Genomic DNA, 19,276 nt, shown 5'->3' with positions numbered 1-19,276 from the left:
ATGGATGAATGGATGTTCAACCTTAAACTTGAGAACTTAAATACATGATGAGAGACTGTACTGATAGGTTCCTTTGTAAATGGCAACCTTTTATTTCATACTTCAAGGGATTGCAAGTCCTGTTTTGTCAAACATAGTTTGTGTGATCTCCATTTGAGCCAGGATGGGATGGGTGAATGCTATTTGTTGTTTTTGTGTTTAAAAAAAAATAAAATAAAGTAAAAATAACTGTGAAACTGTAATGCATGACCGTATATTGTCAACTGATATATCTTCCAATAAATGTATTTTAAAGAAACTGACCTGATATAGTATTATGATTAAGTCTCTGGCCTTTTCTGACTCCCAGTGACTTACAATCAAGTTTATGTGAAAACAAAGAAAACCTTTCTAAGGTTTTCCCAAAACTCCGAGAACTGTTGCAGCTTTTGGAGGCAGCAGATCTAACAGTTCAGTGTCACTACCTCCACTTTGTCATTAAAGTGAAGAGTACTTCATAAACTGTTCATTTGCATCCGTTGGAGATGTGCTGAGGAGTCTGGTCGGGCTGCTTTTGAGAGACGCCATACTTGGGGTAGCTGCTGTAAGATGGTGGTTGGTCACATTCAGATGGAGATAAGCAGGGGGATTCCTCCTGAGAGCTATCCTGTTCAATAGAGTATAGAATACAGTCAATTACAGTAAATACAATTTTAATTTGGTAAATGTATTTTTATTCTATGGTGTTTAATTTGACATCCATAGATTTGAAAAAAAAAATGGCCCGTTCAGTGTTAAAAACCTTGTGTTGTAGGATGTAGAGTGAAGTCACTGCATTAAACCCTTTACGTCCTGGTCCTTGTGGAAGCCTGTTCTCTACAAAGCAAACACATTTTACACCACTATCTATTCTAAACAAGTTCCCACCATTTTACACAGTAGTACGTTACCTACACGGCTCATAAGCGTGTGGTCAGGATGGTCGTACAGCCTGGACAGAGTTGTTCGTGGTGGATGTCCAGTCCTGACAGGACAGGAAGAGGATTTAGTGTTTGAATATTTGTGGTTATAAAACCTGGCCGTGTTCTTTAGCTTTACTTTTTGGATGGTGTCCAACAGGCGCAAACTGTCACCAGTGTGATGAGGAGGAAGATGCCACCAGTGGAAAGGATGATATAGACGGAACTTCTCCCTGACATGACCAAACATGAGACAGAATAAGATTTAGAAACATCCAGACAATCAAAGTCAAATGAGATTTAAGTTTGTCTTTTCTATTTTTTGGACTGTGAAAGGTAAACAGGATGACAATGTGCCCACGTGGAGAACATGCAATATCTGCCCTGAACATATCACTGCATTCAATAACATTTAGTATAGGAGAAAGCTACAAAAAGTTACAACAAAATGTCTAAAAATTGCATAAAGCCCTACTTCTACCAAAAAATGCAGACTCATCATTCGTTCAATTAATGCTGACTCGTGGTTAGAACAATTAACCGGGCCACAGCGTCCACACGATGACCTCTTATTGAAATCTTATAGTAAACTCCTTGAAAAACCAATTGCATTTCCTCATTTAATGTCAACTCATCACTTGTACTGTACATTAAATGCTGACTTATCATTTTCCCCATCAATTACAGCGTATTTTACTACTGGCAAGCTCATTTACATAATGCAGATTCAGAATTTATTTAATTATCGCTGACTCAGTGTTGTAAAATATTGATGCTCAGCTAAGGAACTTAATCTCAGAATTCAGACAATACATGCTGATTCAGCACTTTTGAGCGCTGACTCAGCACTTTTGAGCGCTGACTCATTGTGTAAATCAGAGTTTCTCAACTCTCGTTTTTACTGGTTGTGGACTTTTGCCTATAGGCTAAATTAATAAAATATATTGAGCTTTAATTTTAATGGGCATTTACTAACACAGCGTAATTCATTAAATATTGGCGCACAGTTACATTTAGCATTTTGAATGTTTTAATTTAAATTTTTCATTACATATCTATTGATAATCATCATAACAAGTAATTTCTATGCTTGTGTTAAACTTTTTCTTTGATTGCTTTTCTTCACTTTGAGAAGGCAAAACTGATTAAAAATAATGATTTATTGGAAAATATGAGGGAAAAACTGTCCCTCGATCATCCTTACCTGAAAAACATTTTAGTTTAGGTAAAAACTTTTTTTTATGTTTCTCCACAGTGCATTTACGCATTCATTTCATTGTGGTTCCATCTTTTTACAATGTGGTTTTGATAAATTAACATTAATCTTGATTTTGCTCACAGCTTGGTATTAAAAGGGCCGTTTAGGTGTTGAAACCATGTGAGAACTGGGATCTCTCCATCATGTGTTTATATCGTGATGATGTGTGATGTCATCACTCACTGTAGACGGTCACTCTGAGGGGCTGACTCGTCATGTTGCCCACAGGATTCTTCACTGCACAGATGTAAATGTCATCGTCCGTCGTCAGCACCCGTGAGATGGTCAGCAGCTTCTGGTCGGGCGACAGCATGAAGCGGGTCATGTTGGCCAGAGGGTTCCCACTCTTGAACCATCTGTATGTGGTCCGGGTACCGTTGTCATGGGAACAGTTGAGGATGACGTTCTCGCTGAGCTCCAGCAGGGACGAGGCCTCCATGTGGATGTAGGGCCTGGATATCCGCTCTGGGTAAAGAAGCAACAGTGGGATGATGGACACGTAAACCAACATATGAAGCTGATGTAGAATAAAGAACTGGATGTTTCTTTAAATGTTCAGTCCAGATAACAATGGATTGCATTCTGATGCCTCTGGACCTTCTGAACTCTTTGCTGTCTTTTCCCTGAATAACAATAAACCCACAGAGCAAAGTGGAGCTGGTTTATGGAGTCTGATGACTACATGTAATTCCTGAAATAGTTTCATCCTCCCACTATTTCACCAAAGGCCTTATCAACAGTAAATGGGGCTTCTGTGATTGTGTAACGTCTACAATCATAAGCTGTAGTTTGTGAATACACACTAAAAAATGAAGAAATCGTGTTGTCCTGCACGAAACAAAACTTTACTTTACGTGACGTTTCATGAACCCCCGTGAGACTGGGTTGATAGACATTGAGAAGCTTCAGACACACATTAACAAAACAAGAGGTCACATGGCCAGATAGATTGTTGTCCTCTTACCATCCACAGTGAGTGTGATGCTAGCCTCTCCTGGAAAGGTATCATCAGTGATGGAGATCTCCACGTCATAGTCTCCTTCATCAGACAGCCTGAGGTTGTGCAGTAGAAGAGTCCCGTTGTCAAACACCAAAATGCGGTCCCGGTATTCAGGCCTGAGGGTGCCGATGATGTCGGTACCGATGGACTGGACCACAGTGATGGACTTCTCTCTCCTCAGCTGCCACTTGATAACAGGAGGGTCGAGGCTGAAGCTGTGGTAGCGGACGGAGAGCAGAGCTTCACCTCCCACTGTTCCTCTGATCAGGGTGTTGGGGACAGTCATGTTCACTGCCTGTACATCACCTGTGGACAAGATCAGGGGGAAGAGTCACTGCGTCAGTATTTAAATCAGCAAATATTTAAATTATAACATTTATGTATTGTAAAGATGGAAAAAGCTGAACTTGATACATTAAAAGATTTCTTTAGAGTCACATCCAAAAAGTACTTCTGAGGATGAAAAGTTCAAGCAGTTTTCATTCACAAACTCAAAACTGTTCCAACAAAAAGGTACATTTAATTAGATTTAAGATGTAGATTTAAGATTTAAGATTTAAATCTAAGATTTAAGATTTAAATCTAAGATTTAGATTTAAGATTTAGATTTAAGATTTAGATTTAACACTTAGAGTTAGATCTAATGTTTAGATTTATATGCAACATTTAACATTTAGATTTACATTTAAGATTTACATTTAACATTTAGATTTAACATTCAAGATTTAAGATTCTTTTATTATTACATCTCTTTTTTTATTATTATTACATCTCAATGTACAAGTACACAAGAGTAAAATTCTTGGGCAATGTTTACCATTTGGATATAATATTTACTATTTAGATTTAACATTTAGATTTAAGATTGACATTATATTTTTACGAGAAAAAAATACCACAAATTTCCCAAATATTGCTCTAAATCTGGTCAAAAGTAACATGAAAAAATTCCACATACATCTAATATGGTTTGTTGTTAAATGTTGCAAAAAGTTGCCTTTTATCTTAGCATGCGCAACTTAACAATCAACGCCCTATAATGTTCAAGTTTATTTATTATGTTAAAGACTTAGCCAACAACAGTATGTGCACATCACTTTTCATTTCCATGGTAACAGCTGTCAGCCATCAGGATGAGCAAACAAAAGCTGGAATTGTTGTTTCAAATTTCCTTCTGTTCACTTCATGAAAAGGACACTGGGTGCAATCCAGACGCCGTGTTTGCAGAGCAGAGACAGAACAGCTCAGTGACTCTGCTGCAAGCCACAACAATGGAGAGGCAGTGATGACACACAGCTGTAAACATCTGAAAACACTGGTTGTGGTACAGGCCGTGGGCACCATTACAGTATCACTTACATTACAAGGAGGATGCAGGGAGTGTGAAAACTCTTGGATTGACATTTATAACCTTTTTGTCCTAATATTATATATATGCACTCTTTAATCATGCAAATTTCAGGTTTAATGTTGCAACTTTTAATTATGTGAAACAGATTAGATTGCAGTGTGTATAAAAATGAGCTATAGACCTAAATTTGCCTTGCCCCTTACTTTGCCTTAAGTTGGATAAATGGGCTGTTAAAAACTTTTTTTTATTGGTATTTAACACAAGGTAAATTTGTCAAAAAAGGAACAAAATTCTGCAGTTCACAAACACAATGTGTCTTCATTTAAATGTTCTTTCTACTTCCAGTGTTATTGATATCTTCCTCCAAAAGCCAGTATTGTATGAGATTTGCACATTTCTTTCTTTTCAGGTATAGTTTAATACATACTTTAAGAAATTTTTTCATATTTTTTAAACATGCAAACAATTTGCATGTATCAAAAACATCATGGAATCAGTTTTATTCAAAAACAATAAGGAAGGATATTTTTTAAACTAGTTCACACACATGAATAAAAAGGTGACCCACCTGATTTGGAGAAACCAATGAATATGAGCAACAAAACGTGATGAATGTTGTAGATTTTTGCAGGGGTCTCCTCCTCAGTCTTCATCTTGGCTCTTTAGCTTTGCTTTTTCTCACAGACAGTCAGCATGATGTGTGACTGTGTGCAGGACAGAGGACACAGCCATTCATTCAGCCTCTGCTGGCACTGAGTACATGTTGTTCTCAGTGTAGAAGCAACACAAAGTGCATTTGTGGGTGTGAGAGATGTGTGATTAGATGCACAGTTTTGTAATATCATGAAGAACTTTGATGATCCAACTTTTTCTATGGGTTTAAATGTATTTTCTCTTGGCCCTAAATTAGATATTTTTCATCTCAGGGGAAATTATTACTGATAATTGAGCTTTTTGAATGAAGAGTTTTACCAAATATTGGCAGTAAACAATCATCAAATCTGAAAATAAATAAATCTGTAGATTATTATTCATTACAATAGATAAGGCCTGATGAAATCACATGCAGCTAGATCTAGCTAGGTATGTAAACAACAGTCTACAGGTGAATGGGAGTCCACCTGTGGTCAATTCAGTTGATTGGACATGATTTGGAAAGGCACACAAACCTGTCTATATAAGGCCTCACAGATGATGGAGCACATCAGCATGCAAACACTAAGCATAAAGTCAAAAGAAATTATTTGAATTATTACTTTGGACACAGGATTATTTTAAAACACAAATGTGGGGATGGATACAGAAATATCAGCTACTGACGATTATATATATATATATATATATATATATATATATATATATATGAGGTCCAATGTTTGCTTAAAAAGAAAAAAAAATAATGCTATGTTTTGTTAAAAAAAAAAAAAACGCTATTATGATTAATCTATTCTGTTTATGTATTCATTTATTATTCATATATTATTGTATTAATTGTGTTGCATGAGAATCATGGCGTATTAGTGTAGTTTATTACTCACATCTACCTATTATAAACCCTGAGATTAAATAATCAGAAACTGTATCTTTAAGGCTTCACGTCATTACCAACAACCAATCAGAGGGGGTGTTCGGTTGCCTAGCAACAAAAAGACACATACACGCTGTCTCCCTTGTTTTTGCACACTTACCGATGTTATGGCGTGTTTTTACTCACAGGTAGAGTTCGTTTTGTTGTTTTTATAGCCTGTAATAGTTGTTTTCTAGCTGTTTCTGTCTCTGTTGTCATTGTGTGATGGCTAAAATCAGTCTGTTAAAACCAACGGAGCTTTACAACCTCCTGAACAGGAGCCAAGGCAGTAGCTCCAGGCTAGCAGAGGTCAACTACCTCTATCTGATGGGTAGGAAATGAGACTTAAAATAAATCAATCAATAAATAAAATAAAAATCCTGCTTTGTTTAATCTCAGATGTTAGGCTGACTTGTGTTATATTTGTTTCTTTTTGTAGATGCTCGTGAAACCCAAGACTACAACACAAGTCATATTATAACAGCTAAAGAGGCCAAAACGGTACTGGTTTGATTATTATCTTAAAAATAAGTATTTGCTAAAAATAAAAAATAAAACTAAAAAAATATTCAATCCAACTTACAAAGTTTAAAAAGAGGAAAATGCAACATTCTTCCCGATAATATATTCATTGATCATACATATATCTTCTTCCGTTGAAACCAGGGGTCAACAAATTCTTTTCAATGAAGGGCCAAAAATGAATTGCAGTGGAGGGCCAAAACTAAACATTCACGTTGCAGTGCACGAAATTAAATATGCCAATAAAACTGTGCAAAATAAATACTAGTACTAGTTTAAAATTGAAAAAAACTTGTTTCATGAATTTAACAAAATGGCAGACAACATACCCCACCTACTATATGTTCCCTGCCTTGAACTATCTTTTAAAACACAACAAAAATAATGCAATGGGACATCAGCTTTCAAATTTTTTTTTTTATTATAAATCACAGTACTGTATTACATTAATGTTAATATTTAAAAAAATATAAAAAACAATTTCTGATAAGGGCCCGTGAGCCTCAAATTGGACGGCCCTGGTTTAAACTTTACTTTTTGATTTTCCCCCCTCCACCTTTTTTTCCATTTTTATTGGTAACTTCTTTTTGTGGAAACTAAGGAAGCTTTTCCTCTTAGCAACAGTGACTCATACACTTTCAAAATAAAACCTCACAAACATACGACACAAATTTTCACATGACCAATTTTTAAATTTGGATTATTTACAAAATTGCTTATTTAAATATATTTTGCTTCTCTTTCTGTGAGATTTGTTTGCTAGGATAAATAAAATATGGATTTTCTCCATGTTTGTCATAACTTCGCACCATATTACACACTTTCCAGGATGCTGAGGGCACATTTCTGCTGTCAGAGTGGGTGGAGGTGGGTGGCATGCAGCATGTTGTGATCTACGACAACAACACAAGCTCCATCCAACAGCAAGGTGCGAAGTTTAATGTAAAGTAAAGCTGCTTTTGGACACTAAAAACTGACGCTCATATCCTGGGGTTTCTGCTTGCAGGCAGAGCGGTCGACTGTGCCCGGGTCCTTTCTAAAGCCAGCGTCTGTCCAGTGCATATCTTAGATGGAGGCTTTCAGAGGTTCTCTGCTCTGTATTCATTTTTAAGAAGCGAGAAGATCCTTTTTACAATCATGGTAATGATGAACACTGACAAGAAACAACCATTTTAGTGATTCATAATCTCTCTGTAGGTTATAGCCAGCAGGTAGCAGGGTGTCAAACTTATTTTAGTTCAGGGGCCAAATATGGACCAGTTTGATCACAAGTGGGCCACAAGTTTTAGGTGGGAAATTAAACAATTTAAACATCAATGTGCCTAAGTTTGCACTTCCAGTTAAAAATTACACTTGAAGTATGGAAGACATCAACAATATCTAAGCAAAAAGTGACAGATACTTGATATTATTTTCATTTTTTTGAAGATTTTGTGGAATAATTTGAGAAAAATTTCAGGATTTTGGAAAAATTTAGAGTTCTTTCAACATCAACTTATACTACTGAACTATTTGGTAATTAACGCAAGGATTCATGTTTTTTTCTTGTCTTTTTCTTCATTTTTTCTTTCTTTTCATTTCCACTTTCTCTAGCAGGCTGAAACGGATGCTCTGAAGGGCCAGATTTGGCCCCCGGGCCTTGAGTTTGACACATGTGCAGTAGAGCCAAGTCACCAACTGAAAATGATGAAATTCAGTGTCCAGAATTTGAATTTATGAATCTATGTAGAAATTAAAGTGATTTGTGTATTATTTGCCTTCAGTTGCCACCATAGATATCACTGTACTATCTGATGATAAAGTAGAAATATTTATATAATTGTTAAAATCATTATCAATGACATCTTTTATGAAGCTTTGAGGCACAGAACAGGGTACACTACAGTCCATTGGTTACACATTCCCACTGTGTCACACAAACAGAACGATTATTCCAATCCTTGCTTAATATTACGATTGAATGGGAACCTTGTGTTTCTCAGGAACTGGAGAACCTCAGGGTTTATCCTGTGGAGATCCTTCCTGGACTGCTGTACATGGGTGACCTGAACCAAGGCGCAGACGACTGTGTCCTCAATGATCTGAAAATCAACGCGCTCATTAATATTACTGAGACAGATTCACTGAAGTAAGGCCTTATCCGATTGGTTCATAACATCACAGTCATTATGTCATGGGTTACAGGCAATATCTTTTTTTCTGTATTTTTCTCAGATCAATATCTCTGAGAGGACGAAGCCTTCTCAACGTCTTTGTGGAAGACTCTGTGGAGTCGGATTTGTACACAAGCTTTGAGAAAATGTGTGATTTTATAAGTAAGAAACCAGACGATAGGATAATGTGAGACAAGATAACAACATTTCCTTTTACAGACACGTTAATTGTACTCTCGTCCTTTTTTTCCTCTTAGCGTGGCTGTAAAGGTCTGATTTCATCATATTTTTCAGGTTCACACATTGAGTTGGGCTCTCGTGTCCTCATAGTTTCCAGGCGAGGAAGAAGTCGCTGTAGCACTGCAAGTATCGCCTTCCTCATGCGTCACCTCAGTTACACACTGGAGGTAAATATGATGAAGTTTGGTGTCAGAGTTGGGGTTTGTTTAATTTAGATGAATCCGACACGTCTCATCATGAATCAAATAGCTGTCAAATCAACTTTGTAACTGTTTAGTTGTCACTAATCTGCATTTTTCATCTGATCTTTCAGGAAGCCTGGAGACACACGCTGAAATGTAAACCCCTGATGAGGCCAAACACAGGCTTTATTCATCAGCTGTCTGAATGGGAGATGCACACTAAAGGGGAGAAACTAACTGACATATCAGAGCCTTTTCTTTTCAATGCAATGAAAGAAATGAAGTAGCCGAAATGAGTTGACTTCAAACAATAAAGAAAAAACATTGAGGTAACTTTTTAGATCAAATGATGAATCCTGTTGCTTAAGGGAGAAAAAAAGACTGAATATAGAGCATAATGTGCATAATTTCAGACTTGGAGGTGCAAACTTGGCTTCTAAAGACTAAGAACTAATTTGTCTGAAAATGTTGCCATTTTACATCAAACAAAATTAAAAAAAGATTAATAAATCACTTTATTTCTTGCACTGGCCCCTTATGGCCCACTGCATCACATACAGTTGTGAATCAAGTAACCACCTGCTCTTTGACTTCCATCGATCCATCAATCTTCTAACTTTTTTGCCCTACCTCGCAAACATTAAAATAAAGATTTTGTATATCAAGGAACCCTTAGCAAACAGTACAATACTTCAAGTTCATTTTTATTAAGTATGCTTGAGTAGCAAGTATACTATGGACCATGTACTTGTAGCGTACTAGAAAGTATACTCATTAATCACTTCTTCGGACTAAATTGGAAGATTTTAAGTTTATAAAAGTATACTTTAAGTATACTTTATTAGGTAATTTTAAGTTTACAAAAGTACACTTTCAAGTATACAACAAGTACACTCATCTATATATGACTAGTGTACTAAGTATATACTTCTAGTTCACATTTCAGTTTATTAAAGTATACATTATAAGGTCATCTTAAGTTCTTTCAAGTATACTACCTCAGTTTTTGTACAAAATAAACATACTTGTAGTATAAATTTAAGCTTTAGTGTTAAAGTGTAAGTCTAAGTATTAATTTACTTAGTCTGAGACTATTCTTCGTACTTTTCAGTATAAGCTAAGTATACGTCACTATACTTTTCTTAAGTAAAATATAAATAAAATATTGTGTATAAAATGTACACTTCAAGTATACTGCCTCAGTTTTAGTACAGTACAACATAAGTATACTTGTAGTAAACTTGAATAAACTAGTTTTTGCTAAGGGAAGGTATAATAAGGACATTTTCAATATATTATCAGTTGCTTTTCAGACATGTTTATCAACTATAGTTTTCATTATCATTCTGTATGCTCCTTTCTTCATTAATTCTCTTCACAATTGTATGATTGTTTATTTATTTATTTATTTGCTACACATGTTAAATATAATTAAACTAAACTAAAATGATGTTGTTGGTTGGACGTCAGATTTTATTATTATTATTACTTTGTGTCTGTAAGTTGGAGGATTAATGTTTTTTGTCGTTTAGAATTATTATTTTTTATTTATTTATTTATTTTAAATAAATACTAGGCTTTTATTTTGAAGGGCCGGTCCTCAATGGGTGTTGTCGTCACTTTTCTGATGAACAGTTGTTACTTCTTTTTTTTTTTAGAAATGGAAACTCAGCTCTAATGTTTGTCTTCGCCTGACTTTTACAAAATGTTGTTCAGTCCGACCGGTATGGCCGAGTGTGTGCGGGAATTTGAGGATATGGAGAAAGACTTCCAGCACATTCAGGTCAGTTTATCCTGTGTTTGTGTCCGACCGTAGTCAGTGGTTCGGCCCTGGGTGGAGAGGAGACCTGCGGTGGTACGGTTCAAATGGGAACCGTGTTATTCAGTGACCACACGTCAAACTTCATCGTCGTTTGTCCTTAACTTTGACTAAACCAAAACACAAATGAATGAAATTAAATGTTATTTGTATACCGCTAAATACAACAATAAGTCGTATCACGGCACGCATCACATAATAAAGAGACTGTTCATTTTTCCAGGTAATAGTTCTACTGTTCCTACCAGCTCTTTGTCACCATTTTACATGACCACTAGTTGAAGCGTTACACCAGTTGGCTTTGAATAACAAAATAAGTCATCTGATTAATGCAGCTGCTGAAAATGGGCCACAACAACAGTCTTTAATATTGTGTTCTTATAAGGATTCAGCTTAAATGGTGGTTTGTTGTCTCACTCTCTGCCCTAACATGTAACATGTTACAAATATGTGAGAAACGATCTGCTGCTTCCAAAAATAAACAGTCTGTCACGTGACTAAAGATTTCCAGCGTGTGCAGGACAATTTTAACATTTGACATTTAGGTCCACACTCAAGTTATAAGTCACATTATCATTATTATGGAGGTAGGTTCGTGTTGGTATTATTCAATCAAAAATAAATAAATAAATTAAAAGACAAAATCACTAACAAGTTTACTTTAATCAAAAATAAAAATATTGATTAAAAAACATGTTAAAATGCAAAAATATCTATATTTGAGAACCAAATAATTGCATTTGAACACTTTTTTCACTTTGATTGGAATTGTTTTTTTTAATTTAATACAAATCTACCTCCATACATTATGATGTTTAACAAATGTGCCATGATTTTAACCCTTTCCCTAATTACAACAAATAAAAAATAGGAGGTTGAGGAATAGTTTGACGAAAATAGAATATGTATCTTTTGTCTATTCTATTCTATCCTATTTTGTTTTTAACATTTACTTTTTTATTTTGGGATTGATCTATGCATTTTAACTCTTGAGGACAATCACAGCAATAAAGTTGCACTTTTGACAATATATCTGATGTTTGCAATCATTTTTAAGTGCATTGAATCGCCCAGCCCTATTTTAACCTATTCCTTTTTATTCTATTCTGTTTTAATCTATTCTTTTTTTTAAATTATATTCTTTTTTAATTTATTTTATTCTGTCCAAGCTCCTGCATTAACTCAGTGCAATATAAATCAAACTCTTTTTCTTACTTTGGTTTTTGAAATTTGTCTGAAATCCTATATTCGGTTCATATGAATATACTGTATATTCATATTCCTAACTAAACCAACCACCTCTATTATGTGTGTGTTTGTTGTAAAGTAAAAATTTGTGTTTCCATGCTTTTTTTTTTTTTTCATCAGGACACTCATCGTCTGTACAAACAGAAACTAGAAGAAGTGACCAAACTGCAGATCAGCTGCTCGGGGTCAATCAGTCGTCAGAGGAAGAAGCTCAGAGAACTCTCGTCCTCACTAGAAGAGTGAGTTTTTGAAGAGATTTAATGACATGGTCTCTCATTTAATACATGTACTGTAAACTGTTCAATTTTGAATAATAAATAATGAACTTCTGCCTCCAGTATGAATGCATGACATCAAAAACAAGCAGCTAATACATGCATACAGCATTAATGACACTTAAACTGTGCGTGAAGCTTTTACTTTTTTTCTTCAGATGTATTTAATTAAGACACACCTTAAATTAAAACTGAAATCCTCATTATAAATGCAGCTCAGTAAAAAAAAATAAAAGAAAAGAAATGATGCAGTGTTATTGTTTGAAAATTCATCTGTAAAATGTCCATTTCACTACTTTAGAGATTAAAGATCTATTTCTCACAGTCAAGATTTATTTTGCAGCGTCTTTATTTTAGTGTGATTTATTGAAAACAATAGATGTTGATGGAGGATTTTCATTTTCTTTTTCTCCTCAACACCAGATGCAACTCAACCAAACTTGCTCCAGAGGAAGTGAACGCAATCACAGAAATCAAGGAGTCCATTAAAGAGAGAGCAGACACCTTCTCTGAGATGGAAGCTTTTCTACCAAAGAAGAACGGGTACCAGTGTTCTCTCATAAAATAAATAACATTATGACCACAATCAGGTTTTATTTTAAGGTTTAAACTGTAAAACCACTGACTTGCCATTGTATTAATCCTAAGTAAAGCAGATTATTTGTTAATCGTTGAATCTGACCGTAATTTCACATCAATAACACTAATTATTTCAGAAACTGGACCTATGTCCAGGTAGGGGTGTGAAAAAAGAAAAATATCGCGATTTTTTTCTGGGTGCCGATTTTAAATCAAAGTTTTATTATTATTATTATTTTTTTAAATTGATTTAAAAAAAAAAAAAAAGATATTTAATCAATATTTTTCTTATTGTATTTTTCACATTTTCGTGGACGTGTGTTTTCTACTGCTGGAGACATTGTCACTTCTCAGCGGAGCAGCATAACTACTGGGCATGTTGACCTGCTCCTGTTCCTACATAAAAACCTTGAAAGTTGTGCCACTTCCGCACCTCCACTCCTGTAGATGGCGCTGTAGATATAATAATGAATAATAAATAGGATGTTTTGAAGCAAATAGTTTTTACTCAGTTTGTTCTCTGAATGATCAATATGTTCTGATGAACGTATACAGTTTAATTTTGATATTAACTGGGTAGAACATTGCAATATATCGTTATAATATTGTATTGCAACATCTTTGCCAATACTCACCCCTGTGTCCAGGCTGTGTACACCTTTTATGTATTTCATGTGTTTGTTTTTGGTGAATGTGTGCCTCTCTCTCTCCCTGTGTTGCTTTTATGATTGACTCTCTGCTCTTCCTGTTCAGGTTATATCTCTCTCTTGTTTTGGGGAACGTCAACGTAACCCTCCTCAACAAACAGTCCAAGTGAGTCTCCGCCTCCACTCACTCCCACACAACAACGTCAGCTCCACATTACCGCACTGGTTTTCTTTGACGGCACAGATTCGCCTACAAGGACGAGTATGAGAAGTTTAAACTGGTGCTCACCGTCATCCTCTTCATCTTCTCCTTCACCTGCAGCTTTGTGTTCAGCTACAGGTGAGCTCCACCGAAGTCTGTGATGTCATACTGATGTCACTTCTCTTAATATCCTCATATAAGTGCATAGTTTACATTTTGATAGCACTTTTCCTGTTTCCTGAAACTAAAACTGTGCACCAGTTAATAAATCATGTAGTTTTTGGATTGATCACTAGTCAAACTCATGCATGGAATATATTATGAGTTTGACACTGTTAGACTCATGCTACTCTATATCTTTGGTAACAGGAGCATTAAACATTTAAATATCTTGTGTTTATACCTAAAGGAAGCCTACGTTTGTGTCAATAAACATGTATAAGGTCATTTATCTTTGATCCCTATTGATCTTTGATTTACGTGACTTTTCCAAAGCATTTGTGACTCGTTACGCCAGAGATGGTCAATTTTTATCACAGCAGGGGCCACATTATTAACACTGATGTCAGCATTTAGAATAATAACAGATATGAGCATTAATACAGGAAAGAGCAAAGTGTTTTTGTCTGTCATGTTGTATAGTTTAAAAAAAAATAATTTTGTGTATTTTTGTTGTCATATGGTTGTATTTTTCAGTCCGTTTGTATGTTTGTTTTGGGGGCAGCACAAAGTTAGACCGAGGACTGCATGGCAGCAGTTGCCCATGTGCGCATTGCCTGAATAGTAATTGTAACATCTGTTGTAACATGTTACCATAGTAACCAAGGCTAATCGCTCAGTGCATCATCTGTTACTGCAGCGATTTTCAAACTAAGCCGTGACATCCGAGATAATCACTGTTGTAATTTTAAAATTATTTTTACTGAGTTTAAAAAAGATATTGTTTTATTTGGTCCCTCGGTTTGGGAAACGCTGGTAAATGTTTGCAGCTGTGATTATTATGTTATTAAAGTAAGATGGAGATTATTTTGTTCGACAAAATTAATTGACAAGATATGATTCTATGGACAACTTCCTGTTTGAGTAGTTACAGTTGCTCAATAGCTAATCATAAATGTGTTGTTTTTTTGTATATTAAATGTATTTGGCAGTTGTCAAATACATTGTAATTGTAGGAGTTCTTATTATTATTTTTCTTCTGCAACTCCTTTGTCCTAGAACTCCTCCTAGGCTATTAATGCAGCACTAATGACACGTATGTCACCTCGTAGGGTCAATGTCAAGGATGTGCAGTCGACCTTTTTTGGAGCCTCAAGGTCGCGTCAAGTGTCAAAAACCAAATATTTCTATATCTCTATGAATGTTTATATTACAAGTTTGATGCTTCCATTTATGAAAATCTCATCTCAGGTGGAATATTTTATTTAATTAGATTAAAGCTGTACGACCTACCAGTAAAAAGATTGGTAAAGGTCAAAGTTCATGACGTCACAAAAAGAAAATAAAAACAATTTTTTTTCCCTATAACTTGGCCACAAATTGAGATGCAGTGCTCAGACTGGTACCATTGAATAATATTTCCTTTCAATGTGTGACCTTGACCTTCACTCAAAGTCATATTTAATGTCAAGGCCAGTCTTCTGTTTTTCCTGCATTATTTAACTTGTCAACAAATCCAGATACAGGTTGTTATTTTTGCCAGTTTTCAACTGCCAAATACGTATTTGCCTCGTGAATACGGGTCTTGCCTTGTTTAATTTGACTCTGTAATTAACTAATCAATTATATCAATGCAAATCTTTGGTGTTGCGGTGTATACATGACAGTTGTTTTACTCACTATACAAATATTTTATTTTGTACTACCTATTGTTGTTAATACAGAGAAAGAAAGGTTTGGAAGTTGTGTGTTTATGCGGTTGTTGCATCTCTTATGTCAATGAGGTAACTTTCTGTACAAAGAATTGTTTGGTGATTAATAAAGACGTCGCTCTCAGCTATTCTGCTTTGTCTTTTCAGAACTCTTGATGCTCTGTTCAACTTCCTGTTGGTGTGGTACTACTGCACGCTCACCATCCGGGAGAGCATCCTCATCAGCAACGGCTCCAGGTCGGCAACTGCTTCACAGCTTAAACAGCTTAATATGATTTATTTTCCATTCTCTTACTGTACGCAGACACAGCTGTTTCCTTTATCATTAGCTCTGTGCCTTTTTCAGGATCAGAGGCTGGTGGGTTGCTCATCACTACGTATCCACCTTCCTGTCTGGAGTCATGCTGACGTGGTGAGGACATTCTCCATCATTTCTGCTCTTCAAGTTTAGCTTCTTCTTTTTTTAAACAATTAAAGCTTGATTTCTAACCAAAGATTAATGTTGGTTTCAGGCCAGACGGCGATCTCTACCAAATGTTTCGGAGCCAGTTCCTGATCTACTGCCAATACCAAAGTAACACGCGCGCACACGCACGCATGCACGCACACACACACAATATGTTGCTGCAAACTATTTCCCTCAGAATACAGTATATCCACAAAAACAGGAGGAAAGACTTGCTGCTTGAATGGTCTTTTTTTTTTTTTTTTCAAACAAAAACCGGGCACTAGTCCTTAAGGATCAAATGTTTTTCCATTGCAATAATTTTCCAAACTTGGGAACAATTCACTTCAAGCTCCATTTGTGTTGATGCTAAAAAAAGAACCTAAAGAAAGTAATACTGGTAAAATATAAGAGGCAGGTTCTATAACCTGTTAACGGAATGTTTTTTGCCTTGAAGGCTCTATGCTATGGAATGGTGCATTTTTAAATTTGTCTTTAAACTGGTCTCCAGGCTTTGTCCAGTTCCTGCAGTATTACTATCAGAGCGGCTGTTTGTACAGACTGCGAGCGCTCGGAGAAAGACACAACATGGACCTTACAGTGGGTGAGTGGATCATCAGCTTATTCACTGATCAGACATTAAATTAGGACCAACGCATTGATTCACTTTATTCAAACATTTTACTATCAGAATCAGCAAGTATTAATAATAATAATGATGATGTATTTTAAGAGCCTTTCACAATAATCCAAGTGAACAGTTATTCAACATGAGCAGGCAGGGAGTTAGTGGGAGTTATGGATGTTGGATGGCAGTTTCAGGAGAAGCAGATCAGATGTTGCCCATGGGAAAGTGATGTTTAAATGTCCCATGTCATGCTATTTTTCACCCATCTCCGTTTGTTCTAAGAAACCCAAAAACATAGTATTTGAGGTTTATTTTCCCAAACTCACCTGTTTTCCAGAGTTTTAGCCTCTGAAAAGTCACTTTCTGTGTCCTACTTATGCATATTCATGAGTGTGCGTGACTGTAGATGTGCGTGACCTCTCTCCTTCTATCCTTTGGTGCTCAGAGGGGTTCCAATCCTGGATGTGGAGAGGACTCACTTTCCTCCTTCCTTTCCTGTTTTTTGGTCATGTGAGTAACACCTTACCTTTTGGAAACTTCTAAGCCAGTAAAATCACGTAATAAAAATGCGTGTACATGAACCAAAGCTGATGTTTCTAACTGCTCCCTCTGTCGTCTCCTCCAGTTCTGGCAGCTTTATAACAGCCTAACGCTGTTCAACATGTTTCAGCTCCCAGAGTGCAAAGAGTGGCAGGTTCGTAGCAGCTTATTCAGCATGTGGCCTCAGCGCTGCTTCATCCACATCTGTCAAATATACGTTTGTTTTAAACATTGGATCTGTCTTTTTATTTCAACTCCTATTTGTTTTTGTTTTTAACAAAAACAGTGTTAGTTTGAAAAAAATAGGCAGGAAAAGAACAAAATAAAGCTTACCGGTGAAGTAAGAATGTTCCCTGGGATTCATACATATTCCTATTTAAAACAGCTTTCAAACCAAAATCATTGATATCATCACTGCATCTATACTCACACCATCACAGGGAATATGTCTCACATGGACAGTCAAAGCTGGATCAAAATAGGTGAGGAAACTAGATCAAACTAGAATAAATAAACTAATGTAGGAAATATTATAAAGGTATTAAAGGGGGATATTTTTAAATCTTTTTTTTAATACTGAAGTATATATTAACGACAAGGCGAACAATTACTATAAAGATATTTAGGTTGTCTATTAGCGATCAATAGGTGATTTTTTTTTTTTTCTTTTCTCTAAATAGTTCAATTTAGTCTGTCTTTTCATCCCAGATTGACATCAGGCAGTAATGTATGCTCAGATTAAGCAGCATCTCTATTTTTCATCACACATAAAATAAGCCGATTGACTCTCTTCATCACAATCTCATATTAATTATTATGTGTCTACATCAATCCTATATACATGTAGTTTGTGTGTGTGTGTGTTGATTTGACTTTGTTGTGTGTTGTTTCAGGTTGCGATGTGCGGCTGCTCCTACATGGTTCTGTTCATGGGAAACTTCTTCACCACGCTGGGAGTGGTTTACCAGAAGTACAGGAATAACCAGGACAAGCCCAAAAGCATCTGAGGCCGGAGGAAACGACAGAACCAACAAACGCACAGAAATGCGTTTCACTGGGATTGTGCTGGAATTTGTTTTCATTGAATATTTACACGCGGCCGCTGATCTCAGGTGCCTGTGTATTTTACACGTAAACAGAGGGATTAGCAGCTCTCATCAGCCCCAGTTACCTCCTGGATCAGTGTTTTACCTTTCAATAATGTTATTTTTACACATTTCAGCAGCTGTGATCAAATTGAGTTTGACAGCACATCACTCTTTTTTAGCATGTCTGTGTTTTGGCTGCGAATGGAATAAATGTGAACTTTTTGTGCCTTTGACTTGGAAACTTAGCTGTGGTTTTTCCTCCTGAGCCCTAAAGTCATCAGGAAGTGTTTGTGTTTTTGCCACTTTTTAAATCTTGAACCATGAAAAAGGGAAAACCCCTAACCTTAAAGAATCCACTGGAAAAATACAAATAACACAATAACTAAATAGATGGAAAAAGAGAAATCGTAATTTTGCCAACACATTTGATGGTTTTAACCAATAAAACCTGCAGTATGAAGTATGAAAATTGAGATTAATGCTTTATAGCAACTTATGGTCATATGTCCTCTTTATTGTCTGATGGAAACATCTTTTTCCTTTGAAATTAGCATCTGACAAGATATTTCTTCCACACAAACAAACCACTGTGAGACTGCTGTAGTATGCACTTTGTCCACAGAGTGGGAGCATTGAGTTGTGCAAGAGTTATGGCCAAATAAGATGGTTTTAATGTGGCAGCTTTAAAAGGTTGTCACTTGTTATTGTGGAACTTCTGCTGCT

General features: G+C 35.9%; 3 protein-coding genes across 3 annotated transcripts; 2 read left to right on the top strand and 1 right to left on the bottom strand.

Moving 5' to 3' along the window:
• Nucleotides 1-76: 76 nt before the first annotated feature.
• Nucleotides 77-5,326, bottom strand: hepacamb (hepatic and glial cell adhesion molecule b). Its single transcript, XM_028466657.1, has 7 exons — nucleotides 5,116-5,326; nucleotides 3,161-3,502; nucleotides 2,380-2,661; nucleotides 1,078-1,171; nucleotides 930-1,003; nucleotides 782-855; nucleotides 77-646 (listed from the first exon to the last, which is right to left on the bottom strand). The coding sequence occupies exons 1-7, from the start codon at nucleotides 5,198-5,200 to the stop codon at nucleotides 506-508; spliced, it is 1,092 nt and encodes a 363-aa protein (XP_028322458.1). The 5' UTR covers nucleotides 5,201-5,326; the 3' UTR covers nucleotides 77-505.
• An 894-nt stretch (nucleotides 5,327-6,220) lies between these two features.
• On the top strand, nucleotides 6,221-9,498 carry styxl1 (serine/threonine/tyrosine interacting-like 1). The gene is made up of 8 exons (XM_028467289.1): nucleotides 6,221-6,445; nucleotides 6,554-6,615; nucleotides 7,465-7,564; nucleotides 7,643-7,776; nucleotides 8,619-8,764; nucleotides 8,851-8,951; nucleotides 9,084-9,196; nucleotides 9,343-9,498. The coding sequence occupies exons 1-8, from the start codon at nucleotides 6,340-6,342 to the stop codon at nucleotides 9,496-9,498; spliced, it is 918 nt and encodes a 305-aa protein (XP_028323090.1). The 5' UTR covers nucleotides 6,221-6,339.
• A 1,338-nt stretch (nucleotides 9,499-10,836) lies between these two features.
• On the top strand, nucleotides 10,837-18,794 carry tmem120aa (transmembrane protein 120Aa). The gene is made up of 12 exons (XM_028466604.1): nucleotides 10,837-10,994; nucleotides 12,399-12,517; nucleotides 12,977-13,096; nucleotides 13,886-13,945; nucleotides 14,024-14,119; nucleotides 16,000-16,089; nucleotides 16,199-16,264; nucleotides 16,365-16,426; nucleotides 16,809-16,901; nucleotides 17,371-17,435; nucleotides 17,551-17,619; nucleotides 18,359-18,794. Exons 1-12 carry the CDS (start codon nucleotides 10,917-10,919, stop codon nucleotides 18,470-18,472), a joined length of 1,032 nt encoding a protein of 343 aa, XP_028322405.1. The 5' UTR covers nucleotides 10,837-10,916; the 3' UTR covers nucleotides 18,473-18,794.
• The last annotated feature ends 482 nt before the right edge of the window (nucleotides 18,795-19,276 follow it).

This window comes from Gouania willdenowi, chromosome 14, assembly GCF_900634775.1.
Source record: "Gouania willdenowi chromosome 14, fGouWil2.1, whole genome shotgun sequence".
NCBI lineage: Eukaryota > Metazoa > Chordata > Actinopteri > Blenniiformes > Gobiesocidae > Gouania > Gouania willdenowi.
The sequence above is the reverse complement of the archived record's forward strand: the minus strand, read 5'-3'. Positions and strand labels throughout refer to the sequence as shown.

Bases quoted from the DNA above. Each gene is read 5' to 3' on its own strand.
- hepacamb (XM_028466657.1), bottom strand. From the start codon at position 5,200: ATGAAGACTGAGGAGGAGACCCCTGCAAAAATCTACAACATTCATCAC. The intron at 856-929 runs GTAACGTACTAC...TTTGCTTTGTAG, and splicing joins CACGCTTATGAGCCGTGTAG to AGAACAGGCTTCCACAAGGA. The intron at 647-781 runs GTTTTTAACACT...TCTATTGAACAG, and splicing joins TCTACATCCTACAACACAAG to GATAGCTCTCAGGAGGAATC.
- tmem120aa (XM_028466604.1), top strand. From the start codon at position 10,917: ATGTTGTTCAGTCCGACCGGTATGGCCGAGTGTGTGCGGGAATTTGAG. The intron at 13,946-14,023 runs GTGAGTCTCCGC...TTGACGGCACAG, and splicing joins CTCCTCAACAAACAGTCCAA to ATTCGCCTACAAGGACGAGT. The intron at 16,902-17,370 runs GTGAGTGGATCA...TTTGGTGCTCAG, and splicing joins CAACATGGACCTTACAGTGG to AGGGGTTCCAATCCTGGATG.
- styxl1 (XM_028467289.1), top strand. From the start codon at position 6,340: ATGGCTAAAATCAGTCTGTTAAAACCAACGGAGCTTTACAACCTCCTG. The intron at 7,565-7,642 runs GTGCGAAGTTTA...TTCTGCTTGCAG, and splicing joins AAGCTCCATCCAACAGCAAG to GCAGAGCGGTCGACTGTGCC. The intron at 8,765-8,850 runs GTAAGGCCTTAT...TATTTTTCTCAG, and splicing joins ACTGAGACAGATTCACTGAA to ATCAATATCTCTGAGAGGAC.